This window comes from Psammomys obesus, unplaced genomic scaffold, assembly GCF_907164565.1.
Source record: "Psammomys obesus unplaced genomic scaffold, mPsaObe1.curated_primary_1811, whole genome shotgun sequence".
NCBI classification, from domain to species: domain Eukaryota; kingdom Metazoa; phylum Chordata; class Mammalia; order Rodentia; family Muridae; genus Psammomys; species Psammomys obesus.
This window is the reverse complement of record NW_026596406.1, coordinates 651,377-665,244: the sequence shown is the minus strand read 5'-3', so window position 1 is coordinate 665,244 and position 13,868 is coordinate 651,377. Positions and strand designations below refer to the sequence as shown.

Genomic DNA, 13,868 nt, shown 5'->3' with positions numbered 1-13,868 from the left:
GCTCAAGTCTAAAAGGGAACGCCAGCTTCGTCCGGGCGCTCTCTCCAGCGCGCCGCACCCTCGCTTCCTGCTGGGGAGGGGCGGCCGGGCTCCGCGGGCGCCCGAGCATCGAGAGCTGCGGCCAGAGCAGCTTCCTGCAGTCTCCGCGACCATAGAGCGCGGGCCCAGGGCGCCGCTGGCGGGCGGGGGACGTTTCCAGGACGGAAGTGGACGACAGTGTCGAAGGGAGGGCGAGGCCGGAGCCCCTGAGCGACCAGGAGAACGAGCGGGTAGCGGGCCGGCGGGCGGGGCGCAGAGCCGGGCAGCGCAGGTAGGCCGGGCGGGCTGGGCCGGAGCTTCTAGGTGGGGCCGCTGGGCTAGGCCGGCCCGGAAAGCGGCGGGCGGGGCCCCCTATCCTCCTGCATATCCTGTGTCCTGTTCTGTTGGGGAGGTCAGCGTCCAGTGTGTTTCGGTTTGGGTTTGGAATTAAGCTAGCCGTATTGCGAGAGGCAGGCCCCTTTCGTGGGAGTAGGTAATTCTCTGTCTGGGCTAGGTTTTTTTGGAGGGTGAGGAGTTGGGTGGTAGTGAGGCACTGGGCGTGGATGGGCTTTGGTGTTAGCCGATAGTGAATATGTGGTTTGGAAAGCTTTGGGTGAGTTTGGGGTTAGGTGCGGTCGGGTTTAGAAAGCAAGAATCCCCTTAGAAGTTAGGAAACTGGAGTACATTATTGTGTTTTGTGAAATGACCAGCATAACTCAAGAGTACAGGACCGGGTTAAGGATCAACAATAGGAATTGACTTAGAACCTCGTTTTACGGGTTAAGGGCAGTTGTTGTGATCAGCATTAAGAATAAAGAGCGAAAAGGTGAATTAGGAAGCAAATTAGAAATGAGCTTTGGGATTAGGGTGTCAGTATTTAGGGTTAAAGTTGGGGGACCTGGGCCTACAGTAAAAACTAATTAGTATGAGTGTCTGCTAGGAAAGGGAGGAATGTCAAAGTACAGGGAATTAGAAAACAATCGGATTAATGTTTGGAATTGGTGGCAACATTAGGGGTTGAGGTCACAGCTACAGTTGAAGAGGTAAAATATAAGAGGTCTCTTATTCCTGTGTAATCACAGAGTCTTCTTTTACAAACTAACTTTAGGCCAGAGCCCTGGGCTTCAGCTACAACTGCCAACATCTGGGACTCCACTTTCTTTATTCTATTGCCTAAGCCCAAGACTTTCTGAGGCCACCATCACTGGGAGGCAGTGATTTCTGGACCATGTTTATTTACTAGGTGGCAGGTGGGAAGTGGAAAGAGACCCAGGAGTCAGACAAAGTCTAGTCGTGAGTGGGGAAGACTTAGAAAGAGGAGGGCGGTGACTCAGGGGAGGCTGAGCACAGAAGCACTGTTGTCAGCTGAGTTCTGACAGTGTAAGTCTACAGCTTCCCTCATTCCCACATACCGCTCTCTCTCAGTCTTTGTCCCTTCCTGGTTCTACATTGCACACCCTTTATACTAGAGATAGTTTCCTGGTCTTTAGCTTTTTCCTAGTGTTCATCTTAACCATCCGTTTCCCATCCTCTTTCCCCATCTCTTCATCCACACATCTACTTCATTTTCTGTCACTCAAACCTGAGCTTTCCCGTCATTGTAAGTCACTTTCTCATACCTGCATACCACTTGGTCAACTGCTGAATCCCCCCGCCGGCTCTTGATATGTGTACCCCCTGATCTCTGAGCCTCCTTTAACTTCTAGGTCCAGTTGTAGATCCCCTTCCCCTTCCCCCACTCCCTAACGGAAAAGAGGAAATGACACCCAAAGAGGAAACTGGGTCTTACTGATCCCACGCCCAGCCAGGCCACTGACCACACCCCCATGTCACGCCCAGCTTGACCCTGCCACTGGCCACTGTCCCCTACCCAGCCTGATTCAGCTGCTGGCTCTACCCCATGCTGCTTCCCCTCCCAACTCCAGCATTACTTAGACACTGTCAGTATCCCTCACTACTCCCACCGGCCTAGTTAGCCACTGTCCACATCCCTAGCTCTTCTCAGCTCCTGACCCAGCCTCTGACCTCACTCTTGTCATCCCCCAAGTTAGTCACCATCCATGGAGTCATTCTCCTTCCCCACCTGATGCAGTTGCTCATCAGATGTGTCTCTTTCCTACCATCACCTTCCCTGTCTCTTTTCTACACCCTGTCATCCCCAGTCGTAGCCTGATGTTGTGAGTAGCCCTACCTGTGTGCCTTTACCTACAAATACTGTCATATCATATCCCTTTTCCCTTTTTCATCCCCACATTCCCACCCTAACTTAATCCTATCCCCATTCCTGGTTGTATTACTTAAACTGAAGCCGTCTAGTCAGTGAATGGCTCCTGGTCACAGCCCTGACTTTGGGCTCAGGTTCCTGGGACTTGACAGAAGAGGCTCCTACATCAGTTCTACTTTTGTTCTGCATGGCAGCTTCCTCTCTACACAACTTTTAACTCTGGCTTCATTATCTCTTGGACTAATACAGTTTCCTCCTAATTTGGCCCCAAAGTTGCCCTGAAATCTACTTCTGGGGATGTTGTCCCTGTTCAGAGCTTCTTTGATCTCCTGCTCCCCCCAGTCAGTTAAGTTCCTCATCCTCCTCTCTCAGCTTCTGCCTTCCATTTAACCCTGACTTCCCCACCGCTGCTCCCTTGCAGGTGCCCTGTGTTTCAGCCAGCTTGCCTACTCACTTTCCTGGATGTTCCTCCACGATTTCCTGCTTCTCCACCTTTGCTAATGCTATTCTCTCTGCCTGGGATGCTACCTTTGACTCATCTTCGACTGACCTAATGGAGCGATCTTGGGCTCTGGAGGCAGAGAGACCTGGGTTCGGATTTTGGCTTCACAACTTACTATTTGGACAAGTACTTGGAAAAGCATTTAACGTTCTTGAGCCTCGGTTTCCTAATCTGTAATAATGGAAATACTTACACCTACCTTGCAGGGTTGTTGTAAGGATTAACTGAAATTATGTATACAACACAATTAGCATATAGCCAATAAATGACACAGCATTGTTACTTTTCATTATCTTCCTGTTTTTAAATGCTAACTTCAAATGGTGCCTTCCGTGGAGACTTTGGTCCCGCTTCTCTGACCTCGAGGGACCCCTTTTCTGAGCAGCACATTTTGGCGCTTTGCACATCCTGCCTTCTGTTGTAACTCTGTATTTAGCTTATTCACCCACCTGAAGGCTTGCAACTCAGAAAGCAGAGTCTAGAGCTTACTCATCTTGGTTCCCAGCCACTGAAAGTTTGGCCATGGCCTTCCCACAGCATGCCCTCAAAGAATGCATGGAGGAAAAACCGTGTGCATAATGGACGGAGATGCTGGGAACCTGCGCACTGGAGAAAGCAATTTGTGTGTGTGTGCTACCTGCAAGAAGATAGATCTTTTGTAGGACTGTGAAACCAACATACGATCTGTGTAGAGACAGTGTAGCTAATTTTGTGGGACCAAGTCCTGTGTATAGGCAAAGGTGCCTTGGTGAAGAATAAGAATGCGTGTATGGATATGAAGACCCTGTGTTGGAGGAAGTCAGGTCCAGCCCTTCAGCTGCCCAGTCCAGCCCTAACTGAGCCTCCAGCAGCCTGAGGCCGGATATGTCAGTCTCACCCACAACCCCTCCCCCCTCCTAGCGGTTGAGGACTCAGAGGCCAAATTTGGTAACAGACTGAGTGTTATTCCCCCAACCCTTCTGACTCTGTCTTCAACTTTCTCTCTCACTTTGCCCCTTTTGTAACGCCCTATCTTTCTGTAGGTGCCCTTGTAGGTACCTGCAACTGATGACATTCTCCATGTACCCCAAAATTCCTTAGCCCTAGTATACTTGCATTCCATTCCTTGCTAGGATTTGACCTCCTGTCCTCCACTCCCCCCACCCCCAATTGCCCAATGCCTCTGGAATGCATCTCAGGAATGTATTGAGGGAGGAGGAGTTCTCTGGGAGGGGGACATGGACGGGGTGTTGTTTCTGTTGATAGAACATGACCAAAAGGGACCAGGGTTCTCGGATAGCTACTTCTCATAGTTCCAGGGTCTTGCTTTGTGCCACTACTGTGCCCACGCAGTGTCCAGTCCCTTGACTCCCTTCACACTCAATTAATTGTACGGATAGCTGCTCAGAGCCAGCCTGGAGGTTAGGGCAAGCATGACTCAACCCTCTTATCAGGGTCTTACCAGAGGAAGAAATGGGGATCCGTATGTCCGGAGGAAATGGGGGTGGAGGGGCATACATGAAGCTTCAGCCGAGGCTGAGGAGTCCTTTCAGTCCTGCTCCGGCTCCTTGGACTCCTGCTTCTCTGCCCCTCCAGCCCTCCCTCTCACAGCCAGGTCTGTCCCACTACCGGGAAAGGGTCCCTGCGAATAAGGAGAGGGTGGAGAGCTGGGGCTGAAGAGGCTGGGAGGGTCCTGTCTTTTGGGTAAACATGGAGAACAAGCACTGTTTCTCTTCTTTTGCAATCCTGGACTGTGTCTATGGTCAGAAACTTTCTCCTAGTCATTGCTCCTGGTATTTTTTACATTTGTCAAGACCCAGAACTCTCCCACTTCATCTTTCCCAACCTCTTTACCCTCTGCCCTTTCCTAATTTACCTGCTTCTCAAATGCCTTCTGTATTGTGATGCCTACCTGTTTCCCAGTCCCTACCCTACCCCACCCCTGTCCTGCTTACCCCCTGGACTAGCACCTTGCCAAGTGGAGAATGGGAGGCCACATTCCCTTCCTTTTTGGTTAAGAGACACCAAATCCCATACTGTAAGGGGGACACATCACATCAGCTGCTGGGCAGAACTGTCCTCTTAGGCCTGTTACATCACTTGCTGCTCATGGTGACTTCTTTAGCCCACAGTGAAGTGTTGGCCGAAAGGTAAAGGAAAAGGAGTTGGTGTTGCAAATGCTGGGGTGTGCTGAAAGCGTTGTCTGGGAACCTAGTTAAGGTGGAGGGCAGTCTGAGGAGGACTTCATGAAGAGCGCGCAAGAGAGCAGCAGTAAGACAGACATCGACTTGGTCACTTAGAAGGATCAGCTGCTAAGTTTAAAGGTCTGGGCTCTTTGTCTTGATTGCCTGAAACTTTCTCCTCTCCAGGAAGTATTGGCTAAGTTATTTCAGAGGTCCCTAGATAGAGAATCATAATTCCGCCTTGACTACACAGCTAATTGAGAGACCCTACATGTACCATTCAGGTTGGAAGAGAGCAGGGACAAAAGTAGGTCTCCCTGACATGCTAGCTACAGGCTGTTCCCAGGATTTAGGAGCCTCTGAGATTCTGCATTTTGGAGAAAAAGGCAAAAGCTGTGAGAGGGAAGGCCACATGATAGGTCAGGGCAGCGCTCTGAGAATCCCAGGACAGAATAGGAGACAAAGAAAAGAAGAAAAAAAAAAAATAGCTGTCCCAAGAAAAGTAAAAAAACAAGATAGAGGCGGGGCTGGAAAAAGGTGAGCAGAAGCAAGTGGCCCCAGGCACTTAGAACCAGAGAGGCACAAATTCCAGTGGTGCCGGCAAGACAGTGTCCTCAGGTGACACTGCATTTCAAGCCTGCTATTATGCTCTGGAGACTAACCTCTCTGGGATGTCTCAACTGGTCAAGACTAGTCCATTTGATATAAGTAGTCTTTCACCTTTTGAAATTATTAAATAGTACAAAACAACTTATATTCTCTGTTGTGGTGAGTGCCTTCAAAGTCCTCTCTCTGGGGCTGAGGGTCTCTAACATATTCTAATGCTCTGATGCTACTGCCAGGTAGAGCCAGGCTGAAGAGCAGAAGCCACCACCATGGTTGCACTTTCGCTGAAGATCAGCATTGGGAATGTGGTGAAGACAATGCAGTTTGAGCCATCTACCATGGTGTATGATGCCTGCCGCATGATCCGTGAGCGGATCCCAGAGGCCCTGGCTGGCCCTCGTGAGTCTGACTACCAAGGTGGTGGGGTGTGGGAATCCTCCATCCTTATTCTTGGCTCTTGGTCTTGAGCAGTGTCTGCATTGTGTTCTAAGGCTCCTCACCTCTCAGGCCTGTGTTCCAAGGCTTCTTTTCCTCTTTAAGTCCAAGGTCATGTTAGTAAATAATATAATAGGCAATGGCATAGCTGTTTGGCTGCAGTGGAGATTTTTATAAGTCTAAACTGATCTACCATCTCTTTTAGCCAGCGACTTTGGGCTATTTCTGTCAGATGATGACCCCAAGAAAGGTATATGGCTAGAAGCTGGGAAAGCTTTGGACTACTACATGCTCCGAAATGGGGTGAGTGTCTTCCTCAGCAAGCACCCTCATCTTCTACCCGCTATCTCACTTCTTTCCAGAGCCCATATTGGCCCCTGCCCCTCCTCTGTCTTCCTCTCTTACACTGGTTCCTTCCGCCAACCCTGGGCTTTGCACGTGCCAGGCCAGCACACTCCTATGCGCCATGTGGTTCTCTGTCACAGGCAGCCAAACTGTGGGTGAGCCTCCATAGTCTGCTATTTAATAATCTACTTTCCTTCTCCTTGGCTGTATAAAGGGAACTAATTTAAATAGGCCCCGACCACCTCTCCTTGTTCCAACAGGATACCATGGAGTACAGAAAAAAACAGAGACCCCTGAAGATCCGGATGCTGGATGGAACTGTGAAGACTATCATGGTGGATGACTCCAAGACTGTCACTGACATGCTTATGACTATCTGTGCCCGAATTGGTAAGGAATCTTGTTAGGGCAAAGGCCCGTGCCGGGGGGTTCCAACTATGTCAAAAGACTTTTATGATTGAAGGGTTAACCAAACCATCCCCTTCCCCTAGGTATTACCAACCATGATGAATATTCACTGGTTCGAGAGCTGATGGAAGAAAAAAAGGACGAGGGGACAGGGACCCTAAGAAAAGACAAGACCCTGCTGCGAGATGAAAAGAAGATGGAGAAACTAAAGCAGAAATTGCACACAGATGATGAGTGTAGGCAGAAGTAGAAGGGTCCCTAGAAACAGAGGAGGGAAGGGCAGCTGTCCACTTTCTCTGTCCCCTGAACCATGGAGTTTACATTCTCCTGAGATAAGGCAGGTGGTGAAGAAGTGGAAACCCAGACACTAGGCAGAGGGAGCTGTGGGGCTGGCGCGAAGGGTGCTCTCTATGTTCCAGTGAACTGGCTGGACCATGGGCGGACACTGAGGGAACAGGGAGTAGAAGAGCATGAGACACTGCTGCTTCGGAGAAAATTCTTCTACTCAGACCAGAATGTGGACTCCCGGGACCCTGTGCAGCTGAACCTCCTTTATGTGCAGGTATGGGTAGGCTTGGCAGTGGGGTGGGTGGCATAGCTAACAGGGATAGCCCCACACCCATGCATTTGCCCCTTCTGTGTTCTTCAGGCACGAGATGACATTCTGAATGGCTCCCACCCTGTCTCCTTTGACAAGGCCTGTGAATTTGCAGGCTTCCAATGCCAGATCCAGTTTGGACCTCACAATGAGCAGAAGCACAAAGCTGGCTTCCTTGAGTAAGTGACCCACTTCCCATACCCTGTCATGGCTTGGGACCTCCTACCATTGTGACCCAAATAACCTGTCTGCACCCCAAGTGGCCTTCTCTATTTCCTCTTCCAAGGTCTGAGGATTTGACACCACAGGTCATCACCCTTCATCCACCATCATCCTCTGTCTCCTCACTGGCCCCATCAGTGTGAATGTTCAGTATCTCTGCCCTTTCCCCTGTAACTTGTTTGTTTGTTTTAGATTCTCTGAAGAATTTGCTATATTAGCCAAAATAAAATAGGACAGCATTTTCCTTGTGGGGAACATTAGATTAAAAGGTTTCCCAGATCTCATTCACTGGTATTTCTCAAAATCCAGAGACTTATGAGGCTTTCCTAGTTTCCTGCCTGCATGCTCATACTTCTAGGGAGCATCCTCTCTTCTTGGCTCCCTCTTTTTCTCAGAAAACTAAGCCTCCGGTTTAAGTTTCCTTGGTCCCCACACAAGGCAAGATCACTCAGGAGCTCACGCCGAGTTCCTACTATTCAGAAGCCAGTGCAGACCAATTTCCTCAGTCTTTCTCAGAGATGATACTGTCCTAGACATTTCCTCAAACCTCTAGGCCCACAGTTCATGGCCCACATGCCCCCGATGCTATCCACTACATGCTGACCCTCCCTTTTCTGGTGTAGCCTGAAGGACTTCCTGCCCAAGGAGTATGTGAAGCAGAAGGGAGAACGTAAGATCTTTCAGGTGAATGGGGGTAGGGGAAAGTGTCTGGGAACCTGGGAGCTTGGCTGCTTGATTCTCCTGGCTAAGTGGCTCCACCTCTTCTCCATCTCTGCTCACCTCGCTTCTGCCCTCCAAGCTGTTCTCCCACCTGTCTTATGCAAAGAAAGCAGAAGATTTGGAGTTTAGTCTCAGCTCATCAGCAGTTTTGCTGTGGAATTTCCTTTTGGGTTTTGCTCTTTCTTTGAGACAGGCTCTCACTTTGAGGCCCAGGCTGGTCTCAAACTCACAGCAATCCTCTTACCTCAGCCTCCTGAGAATTGGGATTGTAGGTATGAATTACGATGCTTGGCTCAACTCAGTACTTTTCTTGCCTCTAACATGGGATAATGGTGCCTACACTGTGGAAGCCAGAGAGGAGCACCGCTGGGCTATTACACCCGAAACTGCTGTGAGATGTAATCTTTGTCCACATAAAAAGAGTTATCCTCACTCTAAATACTCCGCCCCAAAGATCTCTTTTGAACTCTTATGGTCCTGGACCCTCCTGCTTCTTAACTCCCTAGTCCCATCTCCAGAATGTCTGCAAGTTCTTAACCGTGTTTCCCGTGCTGCTGCTTCTGCCCCGTAGCCAGCCACACCTCGTATTCTCACTCTTGCCTTCCTAACCCTCCTGTGTGCCCATAATACTCTGCCATATTCTAAACTTAACATCCTAGCTTGACTCCTGCATTGCAATACTATCCCCAGATTGCCAACTTTTCTTCATTTCCTACTTGAAGGCACACAAGAACTGTGGGCAGATGAGTGAAATTGAGGCCAAGGTACGCTATGTGAAGCTGGCCCGTTCCCTCAAGACTTATGGTGTCTCCTTCTTCCTAGTCAAGGTGAGTTCTGACTCTTCTTGTTACCTTCCTTATGTCTAACTTTTTTTTTAATAATTTATTTTATTTTATGTATATTAATGTGAAGGTGTCAGATCCCTTAGGATTAGGGATATAGACAGTTGTGAGCTGCCATGTGGGTGCTGGGAATTGAATCTGAGAAATTTGGAAGAGCAGACAGTGTTCTTAACCACTGAGCCATCTCTCCATCCCTCCCCGCCAAGTCTAACTCTTGCCCTTTCCTGTCTCCCTGAAACCTGAAAATCAGTTCCCAAGAATCTTGGGAATTCTTGGTCTTGTTTTGACTGTGTAAGATCCTGTCTGTTGTCAGTTGTCCATCACCACCTCTGCCTCCTTTCCCTAACATATTCCGTTGTCCCTGGTAGAGCTTTGTCCTAGGCCTGCTCAAGGCCACAGGAGGTTAGCCTTCCTTTCCACCTCAACACCATCCCCTTGTGGTCTAGCGCTGATCTGAGGATTTGCCTCACATTTGACCTTTACCTCAAGATCCAGCTCTACCACTCCTAGGTATATATCCAAAAGATGCTCAAGTATACAACCAGGACATTTGCTCAACCATGTTTGTAGCAGCTTTATTTGTAATAGCCAGAAGCTATAACACCAGTTCTAACCTCTGTCTCACAGGAAAAGATGAAGGGAAAGAATAAGCTAGTGCCCAGGCTGTTGGGCATCACTAAGGAGTGTGTGATGCGTGTGGATGAGAAGACCAAGGAGGTGATCCAGGAATGGAGCCTCACCAATATCAAACGCTGGGCTGCCTCTCCCAAGAGCTTTACTTTGGTGGGTATTGGGATTACAATGGGAAAGGGCTTTGGGAGTGTCCAAGAAGAGCACTTACAAAGGCTTTCCCCCTTCCTTAGGGAAGGTGCATTGAACACGACTCTAGATAGAAGAACTAACTCTCGTGGGAATCGGAGGTTAGAGTAGATAGAGAAACTTACAAGGGAGTGATGCATAAATGGAACAGGTGATGGATATGCTTCTTAAATTCAGCAGAGGCTGGGAGGGTATATTTGTTACCTTTCTATTGCTTGATAAAACAGCACAACCAAGGCAGCATATAGAAGGAAGGGTATATTTGGGCTTATGGTTCCAGCAGGATAAAAGTCCATCACCATCACGCGCGGAGACGTGGGGGGTAGCAGGCATGGAGGCAGGAACAGCCGCAAGCTCTCATTTTAAACTGCAAGTAGGAAGCGGAGAGCAAACTGGGAATGATGAAAGTCTTGGATTCTCAAAGCCTGCCCCCAGTGACATACTTTCTTCAGAAAGGACACACCTTCTAAGCCTCCCCAAACAGTATAGCCAAGTGTTCAAATGCCTGAGACGATGGTGTAGGGTGTGGGCCATCTTATTCAAACCATCACAGGGGGATTGTAACCTCAGTGATAAAGCTTTGCCTAGCATGTGTGAAAACAGGAGTTCACTCTCCAGTACCACAGAAAGTAAGTCTGTATTTGTATGTATATGGGTATATACATACATACATATGTGGGTGTGTGTGTATGTGTATATGCACTTTTTTTTTTTTTTTAAGAAAAACAAATTGGCCATAGTCCTACATATGATCCCAGCACTTAGACTCCACAGCAAGGGGGTTGCTGTGAATTTGAGGCTAGGCTGGACTAAGTAGTGGGAAGCAGACCATCCAGGGCTATTTAGTATCAAAAAGAGAAAAATAAAAAAGAAAGCCAACAGAACACAAGTCTAACCAGCAATCTGAGGTCATGAGGATTGTGAGAAAAGCTAACAGAAAGACGAGCCTCGGATTGTAGAAAAGCTAACAGAAAGACGAGCCTCGGATTGTAGAAAAGCTAACAGAAAGACAAGCCTCGGATTGTAGAAAAGCTAACAGAAAGACGAGCCTCGGATTGTAGAAAAGCTAACAGAAAGACGAGCCTCTCTTGCTTTGGCACCAGCTGTTTATGGTTGCTCTCTCCCTCTGGCTTTATAGTTTTGAGGTTATGAATTGAAAACTGATACCAACTTGATTGAGTGCCAGATGATGGAAATAGAAATGGTAGATGATAGTTTTCCACTTTGGATCTCTGCCAACCTTCAAGGATGGTCACTTAATAACCATGCTGATGTTCTCCCAATTGTACCGTCTGGGGACGAGTAAGGAGATGTTCTAAATGGCACATACATGAAACTGTAGCAGAAAGGCCACTGTTCACACAAAATAAAGAGGATGAGAAAGCGGTGGTTGAAGAAAGGTGGGCCAGCTTCCTAGAGAGTTGGTGGCATGTTACCTACATCAGGTGGACTCTGAGCCCTCTCCTCCTGCCCATTTCAACCCTGGGTAGACACTTGTCCCCTGCTCAGTCACCACCTTGTCACTCTAGGACTTTGGAGACTATCAGGACGGCTACTACTCAGTCCAGACGACTGAGGGCGAGCAGATTGCACAGCTCATTGCTGGCTACATCGATATCATCCTTAAGAAGGTGAGTGCTTGCGCACAGCCCAAGCATTCTTTGGCGTGTAAGCCAGCCATCTAGAAAGAGGACCCATGCTCTAGAAAATGACTGACTGCCTCTTACTTAACTGCCTCAACTCTTCCCTTTTTCTTCTTACAGAAAAAAAGCAAGGACCACTTTGGGCTGGAGGGAGATGAAGAGTCTACAATGTTGGAGGACTCAGTGTCTCCTAAAAAGTAGGAAGGGAGTTGAGCTAACACCATTCCTTGAGTAGTAAAGTAAGGCTTGACTGCAGGGGCTCACTAGGCAGTGGACATCTTTAGGATGGTGTTTCCTTTTTCTCCTTTTTCAAAAGGTGTATTTTATTTTTAATTGTGTGGGTGAATTCAGGTGCTTTCAGGCCAGAACAGGGTGTTGGGTCTCTGGAACTGGACCCAACACCTATCCCCCAGAAAAGTGGTTGTATGCTCTCTGACTGGTTCTGGGCACTAAACTGTGGTCCTTGTAAGAGCAGCGAGTTCTCTTAGAAGTGCTAATCCATTTCTCCAGCCTGTGGTTCTTTCTGCAGGCTCACACTATCCTGAGACCTTATGAACCCCTAGATGAGCAGTTTTCAACCTTTGCGTTACAACCTCTTTGGGTATCGCAAATCAGATAACCTGCATATCAGATATTTACATTACAGTTGACAACAGTAGCAATATTACACTTAGGAAGTAGCAATGAAGTCATTCTATGGTTGAGGGTCACCACAGCGTGAGGAACTGTATGAGGGGGTCACAGCACTAGGAGTGTTAAGAAGCCCTGCCCTACGTCCCAGGACTGCAGAGATACAGTAATTGTTGATGCTGTCACTAGGTCCACAGTCCTCCAGCAGCAGTATAACCGAGTGGGGAAAGTAGAACATGGCTCTGTGGCTCTACCAGCCATCATGCGCTCTGGAGCCTCTGGTCCTGAGAATTTCCAAGTGGGCAGCATGCCACCTGCCCAACAGCAGATCACCAGTGGCCAGATGCACCGAGGACACATGCCGCCTTTGGTAAGACTGCTCCCACCTTTGCCATGGCGCCCGCTCCCCTCCCAGGTATCATGAGGAAGCAGTCTTTCATACTTTCCCCCCAGCCTCTGACTTTATCTTTTGATCTTTCTTCTAAATTCCAGTTGCTGTTGCTTTTTTGCTTGTCTTTTAGACTTCAGCCCAGCAAGCGCTCACTGGAACCATTAACTCCAGCATGCAGGCTGTGCAGGCTGCCCAGGCTACTCTGGATGACTTTGAGACTCTGCCCCCTCTCGGCCAGGATGCTGTGAGTATGGGCTAGAGAAGAAGCCAAGTGATTTCAAGCTGAAACTAAGGAATAGAGAAGGATAATTAAGCCAGAGCAGACTGTAAGGTTTTGCCTTCTTCTCCCAGGCCTCGAAAGCTTGGCGTAAGAACAAGATGGATGAATCAAAACATGAGATCCACTCCCAGGTAGATGCCATCACAGCTGGCACTGCCTCCGTGGTGAACCTGACAGCAGGTAGGCTGGATGTCAGCCTATGTCAGGGGAGGGGAGAGCAAGCGTGCGCAAGCCGAGCTTGACTTCCTGAACTCACTGGGGAAGGCTGTGCACGTGTACATCTCTCTCAAGCGCATGTGCAGCTTACTGCAATGGTGCTTCTTCCCCACCCATTCTCTGCTTCTTCCCCTGCTTTCTCTTCTCAGGAGACCCTGCAGAGACAGACTATACTGCTGTGGGCTGCGCAGTCACCACGATCTCCTCCAACCTGACGGAGATGTCCCGTGGGGTGAAGTTGTTGGCTGCCCTGCTGGAGGATGAAGGTGGCAATGGCCGGCCCCTTCTGCAAGCAGCAAAGGGCCTTGCAGGGGCAGTGTCAGAACTGCTTCGCAGCGCCCAGCCAGCCAGCACTGAGGTTAGGGGCCACAGGGCTAGGGTGAGGGTGGACACGGGGTTCCACCCCAAGGAGGAAGTGTGACCCGGGAGCCTGTGAGACCTGCAGCCATGTGGCCAGGCATCAAGCAGCTTCTGACAGGTGTCCACTCTCCACAGCCCCGTCAGAACCTGCTGCAGGCAGCTGGGAACGTGGGCCAGGCCAGTGGGGAGCTGTTGCAGCAAATCGGGGAAAGTGACACCGACCCCCACTTCCAGGTTGGTGTTGTTCCCAGCTCCCAGAACCCCCACTATTTAGAGGTAAACTTTGATCCAAAATCCGGATCTTAGTCCCTCTTTCTGTGAATTGGCCCATCCAAACCAGCCTGATCCTGTTTCCAGGGATGATACTGAGAACTTCTAGTCTTTAGGGGTGAGAATTCAGAACCCCTAAATACAAATATAATCTACTAGTTTGCTTCATTGATGGCG

The 13,868-nt window shown here is 49.1% G+C and overlaps 1 protein-coding gene across 3 annotated transcripts in view; it reads left to right on the top strand.

Moving 5' to 3' along the window:
* The first annotated feature begins 81 nt into the window (after positions 1-81).
* Tln1 (talin 1) overlaps positions 82-13,868 on the top strand; it is a 29,736-nt gene continuing 15,949 nt past the window's right edge. For 2 of the 3 annotated variants that reach the window (XM_055597584.1, XM_055597581.1), the window contains exons 1-17: positions 82-310; positions 5,749-5,911; positions 6,153-6,250; positions 6,553-6,682; positions 6,784-6,936; positions 7,120-7,262; positions 7,350-7,477; positions 8,144-8,204; positions 8,963-9,067; positions 9,710-9,865; positions 11,431-11,532; positions 11,665-11,741; positions 12,364-12,544; positions 12,696-12,809; positions 12,917-13,025; positions 13,211-13,419; positions 13,557-13,655. In XM_055597584.1, coding sequence (XP_055453559.1) covers positions 5,782-5,911; positions 6,153-6,250; positions 6,553-6,682; positions 6,784-6,936; positions 7,120-7,262; positions 7,350-7,477; positions 8,144-8,204; positions 8,963-9,067; positions 9,710-9,865; positions 11,431-11,532; positions 11,665-11,741; positions 12,364-12,544; positions 12,696-12,809; positions 12,917-13,025; positions 13,211-13,419; positions 13,557-13,655 — 1,995 coding nt within the window. In that variant the 5' untranslated portion in view covers positions 82-310; positions 5,749-5,781. Of the gene's footprint in view, positions 311-5,035; positions 5,048-5,748; positions 5,912-6,152; positions 6,251-6,552; positions 6,683-6,783; positions 6,937-7,119; positions 7,263-7,349; positions 7,478-8,143; positions 8,205-8,962; positions 9,068-9,709; positions 9,866-11,430; positions 11,533-11,664; positions 11,742-12,363; positions 12,545-12,695; positions 12,810-12,916; positions 13,026-13,210; positions 13,420-13,556; positions 13,656-13,868 lie in introns of those variants that run through there. The other variant, XM_055597583.1, reaches the window with a different exon arrangement.